Genomic DNA, 17,887 nt, shown 5'->3' with positions numbered 1-17,887 from the left:
CTTAATAATTAATAAGTAATATATTTATTATTAATAATAATATTTAAAACCTTAAGTAAATATTTATTAATATATAAGCTAAACTTTAATAACTTTATAAATAAGTTTATAATAATACTAAAGGAAGAACTTTAAGTATCCTTAAGTTCTTTAAGCTTAATTCTTATAATAATTAAAAAAGTAATATTAAATCCTTCTTAACTTAAGTAAAGGCTTATTTTTATATAAATAATATTATTATTAGACTTATTATATAAATACTTTACGTTAAGAACCTCTTAATTAAGAAAGCCTTTAAATAATAAGAACTTACCTTAAGGGACTATTTAAATTATAAAAATAATATAAATAAAGATAAAGAAATTAATAATACCTTTATTAATTATATAGCCTTTAAATAGCGACTTATTATTACTTTTAAAGACCTTAATAAAGAAAGAATTATTATATATTATTTAAAAAACCTTAAATAAATTAGATTAGTTATATATTATAATTATAAGTTTTAATATTATATATTTAAACTTAATTTTAAAGATAATACCTTTATAAAATACTTTTATAATAGACTTTAAAAAGATATAAAATATAAACTTAATAAAGTTAATAAGCTAAACGAATTTAGTAAATATATAAAAATAGTAATTAAAATTAATAATTATAATTATTAATATCGATTAAAATAAAGAAATAAAAGGGGATATTTTATTAAAACTTATATATCTTAAGTTAATTAAGGAAGACCTTATCGATACTATTTTATAGCTTATAGATACTATAATAGACTTATAGACCTTAACGCTACTTTATATAATAATAAAAAGTAAAAAACCTATTATAATTATAAAAAGACTAGATATTTTATAAATAAATATTAATAAAAGAAACGAAATTAAAAACTAGTCCTTAAATAATAAGCTTATATAGCTATTAAAGAAAGAGTCCTTAACTATATAAGCCTTTATTATTTAAGATATTATAATAATAATTATTAAACCTATAAGTCTAATAAAGATAGATTAAGATAATACTTAAAGAAGCTAAAGAAATAAACTATAGCTATAATATAATAGGATTAACCCTATCGAAAGGATATTAAAAGATACTTAAATAATATATAATAAAATATTAGCCCTATTATATAGCGACTTATATAAAATTAAGAATATAAGACTTAACTTAATAAACGATATAATAATTAATTTAAGTATTGTAAGATTAAAACCTTAAAAAGAGAAAGTAATATATCTTTAAAATATAATTATTATATAAGTTTATAAAAAGAAATAGCTTTATTACTATAATAATAAAGGAAGGCGCGAAAAAAGGAAGATAGCTTAAAGAAAACGAAAATAGCTAAAAGAATAGCTAAGGGTAAAAAGGGGCTATAAAAATAAAACTATAAGGATAACTATAAAGGAAAGAAGCTTTCTTAATTAAAGAAAGCCCCTTATATTTCTTTAATTATAGTTAATAATATTTACTTTTTTTACCTTAATTTAATATTTTAAATATAAATATATATTAATAATATAAATATCTTACCTTTAATATAAATTACTATATAATTTTATAATTAAGTATAAATATAAATATTTAACATTAAGGACTATTTAATTAAGTTTAGATTAACTTTTTAGTTATTAAAGTAACTTAAAATTTAATATCTTTATATAATAATATATTAAATAGAGATAGGAAAAAGGAAAGAGATAAAAAGATTATATTTTATTATTTAGTATTTTTCTTACTTTAATATAATTAATCTTTAAAATATAAATAATATTTTAAAAAATACTAAATTCTCTTAAGGGTACCTTTAAGTTATTAAAATAAAAGAATACTTAATTAATAAAAAAGGGGTAAAAAATATAATTAATAAAATATAAAAGATAATTAAATAAAATATTAAACCTTACTTTAAATAAAGGCTTATTTAGCCTTAATATTATAATAAAGACTTAATACTTAAAAGGAAATAAAGTTTAAGTAAATATAAATAAAAAATAATAAATACTTATAAAAATAAAGATTAATAAAATAGACTTTAATAAAAAAAGAAAGAATTAATAATTATATAATTATAAAGTAATAATTAATAACTTAATTAAATATAAACTTAATAAAAATAAATAAAAAGTATTAAAGATCTTTATAGTTTAGATTATAATATAAGTAATTACTTAAAATAATTAAATAAGTTAAATATTTATTATTATAGCTATAATTATTTTAAATTAAAAAGTAAATATATTAAAGAAAGATAAAAATCTTTTATAAACTTAAATTAAGTTATAAAAAGATAATTTAATTTACTTTATTTATATAGCTAATAATTTAAGATTTTTTAAAAGCTTAATAAAGATTTATTATAATAAAAATTAATTAATATATAAAATAAAAATATTTAATTATTTTATTATAAACTTAATAAATAAACTAAAAGGGCTTAATAATAATACCTTAGCTTATATTATTTTATTAATAAGTAAATCGCTATTTAAAGTATTAAGCCTTAATTATTATTAACTTATAGTTTTAAAGTTTAATAAATAAAATATAATAAACTTTATTAAAAAGTTTAAAGTAAAAATAAAGATATACTTAATTATAAAAAAAATATTATTTTAATTAAAGAGTTATATATTATTAGTAAAAATGTAAAAAGTAAAGGTATTTATTAATAAATTAATTAAAAAGATATAAAGATAATTTTTATTAAAGAATATTACTTATTAAACTTTAATTAAATAAAAACTATATATATTTATTTAAAATAATACTTTATTATTAAATTATAAATAAATTAAAAGATATTAAATTAATTAAAATGATATATTTATTTATAATATAAAGTTAAGTTAAATATATAAAAGATAAGTAAAGGATAGTTTAAATATATCTTTATAGCTATACCCTTTTATATTTAAGTAAAGATCCTCGAAAAAAAGGTATATTTTTTTTAAAATATAATTAATATCTTTTATAAAGAATTAATTAAAGTTATTAAAGGATATTTAACTTTATATTTAAATATTAAATTAAAAAAAGCCTTTTATATTAGACTTATTTAAAATATATAAAGACTATAAAATTAAATAATATTAAAATATATAAATTAAGGAAAATAATAGCTTAAATCTTAATTACTTTATAATATAAAAGACCTTAAGTAAATTAAAGGTAAGATAAATAAGCTAATTTAATAATTAAAAGTATTTAAAATTAACCTTATATAAAAAAAATAATTAATAACTAAAGGAAATTAAATAGCTTTTTAATATATAATTATAAAAGGGAAGGATAATAAGTTAATAAATTAATAAAATAGTAATATTATTTAAACTTTAAAAAATATAAATATATATAATCTCCTTTAAAGAAAAAAATTAATTTAATTACTTTATAATAAAAGTAATCTCTTAAGGTAAAAGAAAGTATAAATACCTTTATTAATATTATATAAGCTTAAATTATATATTAATTAAATACCTTAAGTATAAATATAATAAAGAAATTAAGTTTACTTACTTTAATATAAAAAGAAAAGCTTTATAAATTAAGATAAAAGAAAATAACTAAATAATCCAATTATTATTTATATATAAATATATAAAGCTTAATAATAAAATATATTAATTTATATATTATTAAGTTAAGAGATTTAATAAATATTTTATTAGCCTTTTATTTTTAATAATAAAGGCTAAAGAATTAAATATATAAAATAATTAAAAATTATTTTAAAAAAAAAGAATACTTTAATCTCTTCTTTATAAAAATAAAAGACTTATAAAAACTTAAATAAATAATAAAGATCGATATTATTTAGAGGATTACTATTAGTAAAGGAAGAAAAGTCTAGGGGTAAAGGTATTTTACTTTTTAATTTTTTCTAATTAATCCCGCGCTATATAGCCTATTATACCTAAATACCGTTTACCGCTAGGGCTAGCGCCTAGCTACCTTACGATAGGGCGTATAGTAGCTACCTTAATTCGTATATTATAGCTAACGCCTTTTAAAGCTACCTACCTATAGAGCTAGCTATAATGCCTATAATGCCTATAATACTATTAAATAGCTCTCTCGCGACGCCCTTTAAATAAGACTATTATTACCGATAACGACGACGATAATAAATAAGGCATTACGAGGTAGCTAGCGGCGTAGCTATTTAACCCTAACTAGCGGCATTATAAGCTATAGTAGTAACGGCATTAAGTACGTATAGGTATCCGGCCCGGCCCGGAAAAACGAGTCCTTAATATTATAATATCTTAAGTAAATAATAGAAATACGTTTTTTAGGTAGATTAGGCCTTATTAGCGAAGGGGCAGATAGGGCTATAGGCTTAGGCATAGGCGCCTTATAGGCGTAGTTATAGGCGCGGTTATAGGTATAGGCTTAGCCCGGAGCGGAATAATAACGCTTTAATATCGTAATATTATAAGGAAATACGTTTTCGAGCGAATTAAGCCCTATTAGCGTATTAACGCGGGCGCGGGCGTAAGCGCTACGTTATAACGATATAGTTTAATTAAAGTTTAATTAAGATATCGGCGTACGTTATAGCGCGCTAGTCTTATCCTATACTTACGTACTAAAAATAGCTAGCGTAATATAGGAGTAGGGCGTAGACCTAAAAAAAAGTAGAATACCTTTACCCCTAGACTTTTCTTCCTTTATTAATAGTAAAACTTATTATTTAATATAACTTAAAGGATAATAAATTATTATCTATTAAGGTTATTATAATTAAAATTAATTATTAAGACTATTTAATTAAAGTAACGTTAATTAATATAAATACTTATAAGAAAAAAAGAATATACTTTAATAAAGCTTAAGATAATAAAATTAAAGAAAGAAAAGTAATAAAGAACTTTATAAATATTAATAATATTATTTATTTTAAACTTAAATTTAACTTAAAAAAAAGAAATAAAGAGGTTTTATAAAGGGCTTATTTATAAAATAATTAATAAAAAGCTTATAATCTTTATAATAAATTTAATAAAAAGGCTCCTTTAATTTAAAAAGCTTATAGTAAAAAGGATCTTAAATATAATTAAAAGAGTTAAAGAAATTTAATAATTAAAAAATAAGCTATAAGCTATAAAGAATAGTAGAAAAGTTATTATTATAAAGCTATAAAATTAGGAAATAAAAGAAATCTTAAATAAAGTAAAAAAGAAATTAAGAATTACCTTTATAAAACTTAAATTAAATAATAATAACTTTAATATAAATATCTCCCTTAAAGAAAAAGATATATATTTTTATATCCTTAAAGAAATCCCTTAAAAATAATATAGGACTTTAATATTATAAGGATACCTTTATAAAAAGGGTAATTAAATAAAAATATATATTATTTAAAGAATAAACTATAAAAAGAAATATTAAATAAACTTATTAAGTTAATTAATATAATATAAAGAGTATAAGTTAAGTAACTTAAACTATAAGAGATTTATAATAAAAGCTTACTTAATTATTTTTAAAGATATAAAAAATAAGGTAATAAAAGGAGGAAAGGAATTATAAAGAGTTAAAAATAATAAAAGGTAAGGGCTTTTATATTATATATTATAAAATAAGATAAAGTAAGAATATAATATATAAAAAAAGTATTTATATTATTATAATTAACTTACCTTTTTCTTTTTTTTTTAATATATATTACTTTAAAGATTTTTAATATATTAAATATATTAAGGCTATATAACTTAAAAGAGATTATTTAATTAATCCTTAAGTATAAAGAATAGCTTATATATTAAATTAATTATATATTTAAAGGAAAGAATATAAGTAATATATAAATTAAGATTATAAAACGCTATATAAATAAAAACTTATAGTATAAAAGAAAGGAATAAAGATAATAAAAAAGTCTTATTAAAAAAAGCTAAATTAGCTATTAATAATAAAAAAGACTATTTAAACCCTTTTCTTTTCTTTCTTTTATAATTAAACCCTTTATTTATTATATAAATTAATTAATTAATTTAATAATATTAAATTAATAAAAACGCCTTTAGGCTTTTTATAAAAAGACTTACTTAGGGAAGATCTTCTTAAGTATTAAAGGAAAAGTTAAAATAAAAAAAAGCTATAATAAATAAGTTCTTTATTACTTTAAAAAAAGCTATTATAAACCTTAATTTAAAGGAGCTATATAAATATTAAATACTTATATTTTACCTTAAGAAAAATTAATTAAAGGTAAATATAAAGTTTAATATATTATTAATATATCAATATTAATTAACTTTTATTAATTTAAAGATATCCTTTTAATAAAAGATATAATAGCTATTAGTTTTAAGTAAATAGGCTATATTATTAACTTAAATAAATTATTAATAAGGATATATAAAAAAGAATAAGTTATTAATTTTTAACTTTATAAAGCCTTTTATATAATTATATAAGAGATTAAATACTTTATAGCCTATTATAGCTTTTTTATTAAGGTTATTATTATTAATAGTAATTATAGCTAAATAAAGCCTAACTTAAATAATTAAATATAGTTATAATACCTTTACTTTATTAATATAACCTTTATATATACCCTTTATAAAACTTAACTTAATTAAATATATAAGTATTAATATAAATAGAGATTTTATATAAGGTTTATTAACTTTATAAAGGAAAAGAATTATATAATTATAAGACTATATTAAGTAAGCTATTATATTAATAAGAGAAGGCATAGGAAAGAGCTATAGTAAAGGGATAAAGGAAAGGGGGGGGGGGCTAAGAATAGAAATAGCTAAGGGTAAAAGGGGTAATAAAGATAAGACTATAAGGATAGCTATAAAAGGGAAAGAACCTTCCTAGAAAGACGATAGACGCTATACTTTCTTAATTATAGCCGATAATACTTACTCTTTTACCCCTATTTTATACTTTAGATATAAGTATACCTTATTAATACGAGTATCCTATATTACCGCGGATTAATATATAGTTTTATAAACTATTATAAATATAAATATCTAATATTAAAGACTATTTAATTAAAGCTTAATAGATCTCTTATTATATTTATAAATTAAAATATAAGAGTCCTTATACTATAGTATATTAAGTAGGGATAGGAAAAGGACGAAAGGAAAGTACTTTATAGTTTAATATCTTTCTTGCCTTAATATACTATATTTAAGATTAGAGATATAAATAATTTATAATATATAATATACTTACTTATAAGCGCTTAAAGTATATCTATATAGTTATTGATTATTAACGTTAATTCTTTATAAAAGTTAAGTATATTTATAATTTCTAGTTTTTTATACTTTTAATTATTAAATAATAAAAAAGCTAAAAATATAACTATTTAATACTTTTATATTTTATATTTTACTTAAGGGGGTAAATTAAGTTTATATTAAATAAATATAAAGAATTATTATAAGTTTTAATTAATATTTCTTAAGTACCTTAAAGATTATTAACTTATATATTATTTTTTATAAAGATATTTATTTTAAGGATTAAGCTATTATTTAATAATTAAATAATTTATATAAGATTATATTTAATTTATTACTTTTAATCCTTATAATAATAATTATAAATAAGCTAAGAATTTAATACTTTAATTATTATATATACTTAATAATATTAAGCTAAGGGACTTTTTAAGACTTTATTAAAGCTATTATTAATAATTATAAATTAAGGCTTAATAATATTAAGTTTAGTTTTTAAATATTTATTAATCTTAATAATATTAAGTATTTTATTTATTTCCTTAAGATAAAAAAGGACTTTTTTAATTATTATAATATTAAAATTAAAGAATTAAAAAATATAATAAAATATAATCTTATCTATAATATATATATCTAAATTATATTATTTAAAAAAGAAGCCTTTATATTACTTATAGCTATTTAAATAGCTTAAAATACTTAGCCCTTAATAGCTCCTATCTTAAGAATATAGACCTTATATAGGCTAGGGCTAAAAATAAAAAGAGATATTAATAAAATTAAAGGTATTATTATAATTAAAGCCTTATAAATATTAAAACTAATTATAAAGGCACCCTTTATAATTTAAATACCTTTATCTTTTATATTACCTCTTTAAAGGCTAGCCTTAATTTAAGGATAATAACTATAAAGTAATAAAATAAGAAATAATTTTTAAATTAAAGTAACCTTATTTAAAAAGTAATAAAAGGATAATTATATATTAAGTATAGAAGTTAAGGGAATAAAGTTACTATAATAAAATAATAAATTTATAAATAAAATAATTATAGCTTTATTAATTAAAACCTAAGCTATTATAGCTTTACTAACGAAAATCTAAATAGCTATAAAGCTATTAACTTAAAGCTAATAAACTACCTTATTTAAGTAAAGTAATAGACTTATTATAAAGGAGGTAACTTAATAATACTTATTTATAGCTCCTTAAATATAGCTTAAGTTATTAATTAAGAATATATTAAAGATTATAATAAAGGGTACCTTTAAGCCCTTTAAAAAATAATTAAATACTTTAACCCTATTTTAAAGGTATTATTTATAAATAAAGATAAAAAAGACTAATAATAAATAAATTTAAAATAAATAAATAATTAATATATAATATATATTTAATATAATAGACTTTATATATTTTAAGTAAATAAACTAAATAGTTAATATTAAAGTATAAACTATAATAGTTATAATATTTAATATATTTTTATAAGTAATAAATAAGCTTAAAATTATATTTAATATATTATTAAGCTAGACTTATCTTTTTTTATTACCTTTAAGAATAATTAATAATAACTTTTAGCTTATAATTAAGTATTTAATTAAATCCTATATTATAAAAGGACTTTAATTTAAATATAAAAGGTTATTAAAAAAGACCTTTATATAAGATAAATTAATAAATAATATTATTAAGACTTTATAAATAAGGAAAGAGTTAAATAAGCGTTAAATTAATATAATAGATAATAAAGTATTTATAAAGAAATAATAATAAAGGTAGCTTTAATATTATAGCTCTTTCTTAAAGTAAAGGTATTTATTATTAAAAAGGAATATATTAATAAAAGAAAATATAAAAAAAGGAAGATAACTTAAAGAAAATAAAAAATAACTAAAGAAATAGCTAAAGGTAAAAAAGGGCTATAAAGATAAAACTATAAAGATAATTATAAAAAAGGGAAGCTTTTTTAATTAAAGAGGGCTTTTTATATTTCTTTAATTATAGTTAATAATACTTATTCTTTTTACTTTAACTTAATACTTTAGATATAAGTATACTTTAATAATATAAATACCCTACCTTTAATATAAATTATTATATAGTTTTATAATTAAGTATAAATATAAATATTCGATATTAAGGACTATTTAATTAAGTTAAAATTAAACCTTTAACTATTAAGGTAACTTAAAATTCGATATCTTTATATAGTAATATATTAAGTAAAGATAGGAAGAAAGAAAGAGATAAAGGGATTATATTTTATTATTTAATATCTTTTTACTTTAATATAATACTTAAGATTTCCTTAAAGTAAGATATATAATATAAAAAGTTATTTAGAATTATAATATATATAATAAAGCTAAAAGTAATTATTATATACCTTATAGGAAACTTTAATTAATATTATTATAAAGTAAAGTATAGGATATAATTATACTTAACTTTATTATTAAGTTACTTTTATTAAAGGAATTAATAATAAAAATAACTTATAATAATATTTTAATTATTATAAAAAAGCTTATAAAATATAAATACTTTATATTATATAAGGAATTAAATATAACTTAAGACTTAATATATATATTTATTTAAGTAATAATAAGTTAGTATAGCTTATTTAAGTAATTAATCTTAGATTAAGATAAGTATAACGGAGCCTTAAAGGGATCCTAAGGTTTGCTATCGCTTAGGAGGTAAGTCAGGCTTAATAACGAGTAATAAGATTTATAGAAGTCCGTTAGGAAGGTTTATACTTCCTACTTAATCAATTATAGACTAAATACTTAATTTAATTACTAAAGATCTGGCTATCTACTCTAGTAGTGACTATAGTATATATATCCGTCTATCTCTTTATTGATCACCTATACTCTATATGCTTACCTTTACTTACCTTTAAGTAAGGTAAGTATAGGTAATCGTAATAAGCACCTTATAGGTTACGTAATTAAGCCTCCTATGCTAGCCGGGTATTAACTAGGGTGCCTATCCTATGCCGTTCTATATTAATAACATTCCTTCCTCTTTATTAGGCGTCGTTAGTTTATAATAATAAGCTCTTTATATCGAACTTCTAAAAAAGCTTAATATAATAATTAAAAGTTAAGTACTCTTTATATATAGTATTTTACTTATAAATAGATAAGTAAATTAAGTAACTTAATTAAATACTTAAATAATACTTATAATATTATATTAATTATAAATAAAATAATTAAGTAAAATTACTATTAATAGCTTAATAAGCTTATAATAGCTTAAATAATAAAGCTATTAATATATTATTATTTAAGGCTAATTATAGCTATAATTTAAAATTAACGATATAATAAATATAAATAGATAGTTTAATAGCTATAAAGCTAATATAAAGTCTTTAAAAGATATATACTTATTTATAATAAAAATAAATATTCCTTTAAAATAAAATAAAATATTATATAAATAAAAAGAGATTAAAAAGACTAACTCTAAAAGAGGGGAATAAAGTATATCTCCTTTAATAAAATATTAAAATAAAGAGACTATAATAGCTTACTCGCTAGATATCAGTTTAGTAGTTAGGTAAGAGAAGTAATAATATAGTTAGATAAGCGTAGGGGTAATAGTATTATAAGACTAAAGCTTATAGGTTTAAGCTTCTAGTTCGCTAGCTAGACGGGCTCTAATACCCTATAGTTCGGGGGCGTTACGTACGTACCCTAATTCTCTACCTGGGCCCGCGTATATACGTTCTATTATAGCACTTTATTATAGAGACTTAAGGAAAAACTTAATTAAAAGAAAATTAAACTATTTAAAATTATAAAGAAAATCTTAATAACTAATTATAAATTATTACTACCTTAAACTATAAGGATATACCTTATATTTTATATTTTATTATTAAAATTAATATTTAAAAAAGTAAGACTTAAAATAAATATTAAAGTAAAAAAAGAATAAAAATATAATATTAAATAAATACTAGACTTAAGATTAAATAAAGATAGAATTAAATACCTTATTAAATAAAAAGGCTATAAATACTTTAAAAATACTTAAGAACCTAAATTATATTTAGCGAAAAGTCCTTAATTAATTTAATAATATTATTAAAGATAGGTATCTTAAAGCTATTAAGTATTATATCTTAATCGATTATATCTAAGGTACTTAATAATTATATATTAATTATAGCCTTAGATTTTTATTATTTTACTTTTCTTAATAACTTTATCCTTTATTAAAATAATATATCTTTATACTTTTTTAAAAGCCTCTTTTATTTTTATATTTATATTAAATAAGTTATAGCCTCTTTTAAGGCTTCTTTAGCCTTATACTTTTCCTCCTTAGTTTTCTATTATTCTTTTATATTCTTATATATTATTATTATATTAGCTTAATATAACTTAATAATAAAAAGGGAAAATTTATAAAACGATATTATATTTATATTATTATATAACCGACTTAACTTAATATATATAGCATACTATAATAATTAATTAAAAATATTATAGGTAACTTATAATTAGAAATAATAAAAATAAGGTATAAAAGTAATACCTCTCTTAGAAATATATACTATAAGTATAGAGTATTTAAATACCTTATAACTATAGGGTTTCGATACTTAACCTAATATAGCGTTAGTATTATAAAGAGCGCGAAAATAAAGGATATATAATAACTTATAAAGGGATAAAGAAAGTAGCTATATTTAAGGACCTTAAGGATAAATACCTTAAAAAGAAGGGAATAATATTATAGACTATTAATTAGCTATTAAATAAACTAGCCTATTATAAGCTAATAAATATAACTAAAGGAATTTAAGATAAGGGGGCCTATAAGAAGGCTCTTTAAGGTTATATAATTAAGTATATAAAGGAAGGATCGCTAAGATTATAATATAATTTAAGCGATTTAAATTATAAGAATATTATAATACTTTTAACGATTTAAGAAAAAGGATTATAAAATCGTAAATATAATTTAAGCGATCTTAATATAATTAATAAAGAGATAGATAGATATATATATTATAGTTATTATTAAAGTAAGTAGCTAAATCTTTAGTAATTAATTTAAGTATTTAAGTATTTATTATTTAAGTAAGAAATATAAACTTTTTTAATAGACTTTATAAATCTTTATTATTTATTATTAAGCTTAATATACCTCTTAAATAATAGTAAACTTTAAGATCCTTTTAAGGCTTTATTATAAATATAATCTTAAATCCTTTATTTTTTTTATACTTTAATTTAATACCTTATTATATAAAAGGTTAAATTCTAAAGTATCTTTAAGGCTAAGAGGTCTATTATAGCTTAATTAAATAGTCCTTAATATTAAATAGTTATATTTATAATCTTTAATAAAATTATATAGCTTTTATATTTAAGTAATTCTTATATTATTATAATATACTTATATTAAAAAAAAATAAGTATTATTAGTTATAATTAAAAAAGTATATTAAATCTTTTTAAAAGAAAGTATATAAGGGTAGTAAATATTATAAACCTTTTTTTATACCCTTTATAATACTTTACGATATCTTAGTAAATTATATATTAATTAAGACATAAAGATATATAGTTAAAAGCCTATAAAAAGGCCTTTTAAATAATACCTATATTACTTATATAAATATATATATATAGAGCTCTATTTATATTTATATTATATAAGCCTTAGGGTAGTTAATAATATTATAATAAACGCGCTATTATATATAAACCTAGGTAGTAAATTAAGTTATATATATAATGCGCTTAAACTATAGGGTATTAAAGCCTATTTAGCTAGCGAACTAAAAGCTTAAACCTATAAGCTTTAGTTCTTATAATATAACCACCCCTATAGTCGTTTAATTTCTACTATTACTACTCTTACTTAACTACTAACTTAATACCTAGCGAGTAAGCTTTAATATAGCCCCTCTTTTAATTATAATACTCGTTAAAAGATATAAAGGAAGCATTTTAGTAGTGATTTATATAGCAAAACGGTATATCGGAATTTTATAGCTATATCGCAATTTTATAGCTAACTAAGAGGTGTGCCTCTTAGTTTGTTTCCGTAGGACCCACCAACTGGTAACTAACGTACAGCACTTGCCTGCAACTTCGCTGGGAAATACTTTGTACGACCGCCACCACGTATCACAACCCGCCGCTGCCCGCATCGACACGCGCACAATGGTGGGCATTGTGCTCCACGCGCTCGCCGCTCTTGGTATCGTCGTACTCTTCTACGCCGTGTACACCGTGTGGGACTTTGTCTCTCTTCACTTCCTGCTCCCAGCGCGACCGCTCACCCGCTATCGCCGCAGCGGCCCCGACCCGACCTACGCCCTCATCACCGGCGCCAGCGCGGGCATCGGCCTTGGCGTCGCCCAGGAGCTCGTCCGCAACGGCTTCGGCGTCATCCTGCTCGGTCACTTGGCCGATGAACTGGACGACGCGAGGGGCATACTCGAGGAGGCGTCGCCCGGCGCGGCGGTGCGCACCGTGGTCATGGACGCGAGGACGGCCACGCCTGCCGCCATGGAGCAGCTGGTCCGCTCCTTGGACTCGGACTCTTTGCGCGTGTCCATTCTCGTCAATAACGTCGGTGGCAATCCCGTTGCGCTGCCGCCGCTGCGCGACTTGTCGACGTATTCCTGCGCCGACGTGGACATTGTCATGGCCCAGAACGCGCGCTTCATGGCCCGCCTCACCGCCCTCATGCTCCCCCTGCTGAGCCGCACGCCCTCGCGTCCTGGCCAACGGTCGCTGATTCTCAACATGAGCTCGGCCGGCCACGTCGGGACGCCTTATCTCGCCATGTATGGTGCCACAAAGGGCTTTAACCTGTCCTTTAGCCGTGGCGTGGCCCGCGAGCTCAGCATCAACCGCGCGACCCAGCACGTCAACTGCCTGGCCATCATCCCCGGCGACGTGTTCTCCCAGGGAAACTCGCGCGGCGTGACGCCCAATGCGCCGCGATGGGATGCGTACGGGCGCTGCCTGGTGCGCACGGTGGACGGTGCCGTGCGCCGCAACATGAGGGATTTGAGCCCCTACTGGAAGCATGACCTGGAGCAGCGCATCATGCCCTGGCTGGACGAGGGGACTCTGACGACGGAGGTGACCAAGGTGATACGGCGGAAGAAGGACGCGTGGGATGAGTTCTTCGACAAGACGCGTTAGTCTGGTGACGGAACCTCGTCAGACCTCGTTCTTGACGCTTCCTGTCGCCGTCAGCCCCCCCTCATCTCATGTTGTCGGCCTGTCTGTGCCAAAGTATGTCAGCCAGTCCTCGATGACCTGAGCCACGCCCTCTGCTACCATGCTGTCTATTACATCCCGCTGCCAGCAAACATCCAGCACCAGGTCTCCCCGCTCGACCGCAATCACACAAAGCGAAATCGCCGCTCCTGTTGACTGCGCGTTGATCGAGAATGATGCCCCCTCGATGTGCCACTTGCCCCCGTCATCGCACCCTTCCCCTTCTTGTGCATCCGAAACCCCTCGCTCAATGACACCCAGGTTCGTGATCACCCAAGATGACTCTCGCGGTTTCTTCGCCACGCTTCGGCCGTGGTCCCGCCAGTCTGGAACGAAGCCCATGACGCCAATGATGTTGTCCTTGACCCCCTTGTCGAGAGCCTTCTTGATGTCTGCCCGGGCTGCAGTCGCAGACGACCAAACCACCTCCGCAAGCGTCACTTGCCTGCCCTTTTCCGAGGCCTGCGTCGCCGCCGCCTCAATCTTGCTGCGGATGCCAGCCGTAGTTTTCAGGTCATATGTGTGACCCACGACCGACACAATGTCCGCCATCGTCTCCTTTGGTATGAGGCTGGCCGACGCCGGTGTGGCCACTCGCATGTTCATCGCCGTCTTGGCGAGGAAGCCGGCCGCCCGGCCTTTGCTTAGCAGCGAAGAGAGCGCCACGGCGACGATGCCGTGGAGCAGACCCGTGAGCGTCGTGCTATGCCGTCGGCACGCGGCAAGGACGACGCGCAGCCTCTCGTTGCTGAGCCGTACGCGGCGGATGTCCGTCTTGGGCGGCGTGAGTCGCAGCGGCGCCCAGTGCGCGAGCACCTGATGCCTCGCAGAGCCAGCCATCTGTGGTCGGACATCCTGCCAGAGCGTGGAGAGCGTGTAACCGACCGAGACGGGGTACTTGACCATCTTCTCCATCGGTGGCGGGAAGCGTCTTGCCGAGTTGGAGACGTCGAGGATGCGGCTCTCGTCTGGTGGTATCATGGGGCCGTCGCCGACGACGCTCGTGAGATGACGCAGGAGCGTTTCGTGAAACATTTTGCCGCTCATGCCGTCCGCCAGCGCGTGATGCCAGACGAAATTCACCTCAAGCGCCCGCGAGTCCCGCCGCCGGAGGACCGCGATGCGCCACGCCGGACGCACCTCCAGGTCTTCAAACTTGGTGTCGATCTGCGCGATGAGCGTTTCGCGAGCCATCGCCTCGAGCTCATCCTCGGATTCCACCGTCCTCCACTCCACATGCTGCCTCAGATCCACCGTGTCGAGCTGCAGGTACGCCGGCTTGCGCGATGCCTCCCTGTAGATGCCGACCTGCAGCACCGGATGCTGCAGAACCGTGCGCGCCACGGCCGAGTGCAACGCCTCCTCGAGCTCCTCTTGCTGGCCCGACGAGGCGAGCCTTCCGGGAATGCAGTACGTACACGCAATGCTGGTGCCGCGGTACATGTCCAGGGCGTGCAGCGATGCCTGGTAGAGCTCCCTGGCGGTCAACGACGGTCAGTAAGACGGGTCCATGTGGGAAGAGGGAGAGCTGTTACGCGAAGGGGGGTAGGCAGCAGAGACACACAAGCAGCCCAGCTTGCGGATGAGTCTGGGCTTGGTGGCGGCGCCTTTCTTCGTGTCGCCATATCGCTCGGGCGTGGCGCCATTGGGAACCGTCATGATGGTCGCTCTCCTGTGCCTCGTCGCTTTGCTTGGGGAGGAAGCTCGTTCGAGGTCGCGCGCGATGAGAGAGAACCTGGGAGGCGCGTCACGGAATAGACATTGGACTTGCCATCATAGGGCACCTGTCTCCGAACCAGCCGGCTGCAGCAGTCTATGTAATTCGTCGCAAGGTTACGGTAGCCGGAGAAGGGGGGGGGGGGATTCGTAATGTCGACTACCTTGCCTAAAGGAGCAGCTGCCGCTTGCGAACCGCCAGACTGCCAAGATGGCGTCGTGCCTTGAACAAGCTGCCCGTCTCAGTGCTACGCTGGACCACGTGCCATTGGCATCCATTGGCATTTGAAGTCGGGATACTTGCCGACATCAATCCTGAGGGACGGCGATGATGCGAGAACATCAAGCTCGCACGTACCATTGCCCTTGTGGTGGCGACTTGTCCAGACTGATGGAAGCTTTGTCGCCAGTCCCCAGCTACGGTCTACTCGCGACTGATTGGAATAAAAAACATTGCCAACTTTAGTCACCGCGGGCTCAGATGCGTAAGAGGCGGCGGCCGAGCTCAATTCGGCAACTGAAGCCAGCCGCCAGCCGCCAGCCATGCCATAACAGGCGGGCCCCCGTCTAGGATGCCAATCTTTGCCAGAGTACAGGCCACAAGATGACACACATAATGGCATGAAAAAACTTTGACGGGCTCCAGTGCAGTCTGCCCAACCCGGTGACATGTCCGTGCAAGCTCTCCATGGCGGGCGGCGGGACTGGCCTGCCCGTTTCACTCGACGTTAAACACTTACACGCCGGCGCATGGTGGGCACTGAGCAATTGGACGACACCATAGTAACCGTTTCATCCAAGACTAAGCATTTACACGGCTTTATGCTTAACTTTGTGTCTACAAAAAAGGGCGCGTGCGTCAGGGCGGAACAATAAGACAAAGAGATTCCCTTGAACAAGGTTGGCGGTTTGAGGCAACATGATCCCCGGGCTCTCGGGCGAGATGCCGTGACCTTATGGCCGGCCGGCCGGCCGCCCGCCCTCGCGCAATGACCGCCTGGAGCAGCGGCAGTGACTATATATAAAGGGCCGACAACTCTTTTCACCCTCTAGCTCGTGCCTTACGTGATGAAACTCCAATTGCCTTCACACAGAGTAGCCGCTGGCCTAATTCGCATACGTGATGCTTTGCCAGTCCAGCACGCCCGCGCCCCCTTCATGTTCGTAGGGCGAGCTCCCTGCTTATCAGTTGAATTCGAGTACGTGCGTAGCCAGCCACTACCTCAACGCACACGTATCGAACACATGTCCATGTCATTGTCGGTGAATTGCGAGTGGTGGAGCGGGGGACATAACCACTTGGCGTATCTAGGTTGGCATATAAGAACATTGAAGCGCTCTATGACCGGGCACCAGATAACGGGTAGCGCCGTCTCTGGCCCCTTTCCGTACCGTTCACCACACCACCTCTGCATCGGAGTATCTCCGAATTCCCGAATGTTTGCGATACCGAAAGTGCGAATCGGTCCTGGTCGCTGGGTCACTCCCGGGCGTCGTATCGCCCGAGATGCACCAAGTCGGGGCGGCAGGGTCTAGCGCAAACAAATACGTTACGACACGATGCGCAAGTCTGCAAACACACGGATGTCTAAAACGCCCGAAAGCGCCTGGCAGGAGTAGGTGAAGTCATTTACCGCCTTGCGAGGAAGGGAACTGGC

The 17,887-nt window shown here is 28.8% G+C and overlaps 2 protein-coding genes across 2 annotated transcripts; one reads left to right on the top strand and one right to left on the bottom strand.

The window, feature by feature from the left end:
* Window positions 1-13,387: 13,387 nt before the first annotated feature.
* Window positions 13,388-14,660, top strand: JDV02_009589 (uncharacterized protein). The gene has a single exon (XM_047991261.1). The coding sequence runs from the start codon at window positions 13,443-13,445 to the stop codon at window positions 14,433-14,435; it is 993 nt and encodes a 330-aa protein (XP_047847272.1). The 5' UTR covers window positions 13,388-13,442; the 3' UTR covers window positions 14,436-14,660.
* On the bottom strand, window positions 14,502-16,172 carry ATF1_2 (Alcohol acetyltransferase; the record flags this gene model as incomplete). The annotated part of the gene is made up of 2 exons (XM_047991260.1): window positions 14,502-15,990; window positions 16,078-16,172. 2 exons carry the CDS (start codon window positions 16,170-16,172, stop codon window positions 14,502-14,504), a joined length of 1,584 nt encoding a protein of 527 aa, XP_047847271.1.
* Window positions 16,173-17,887: the final 1,715 nt, after the last annotated feature.

This window comes from Purpureocillium takamizusanense, chromosome 10 (genome assembly GCF_022605165.1).
Source record: "Purpureocillium takamizusanense chromosome 10, complete sequence".
In the NCBI taxonomy this organism is placed as follows: domain Eukaryota; kingdom Fungi; phylum Ascomycota; class Sordariomycetes; order Hypocreales; family Ophiocordycipitaceae; genus Purpureocillium; species Purpureocillium takamizusanense.
This window is presented reverse-complemented; position numbering and strand designations above follow the sequence as displayed.

Bases quoted from the DNA above. Each gene is read 5' to 3' on its own strand.
- JDV02_009589 (XM_047991261.1), top strand. From the start codon at position 13,443: ATGGTGGGCATTGTGCTCCACGCGCTCGCCGCTCTTGGTATCGTCGTA.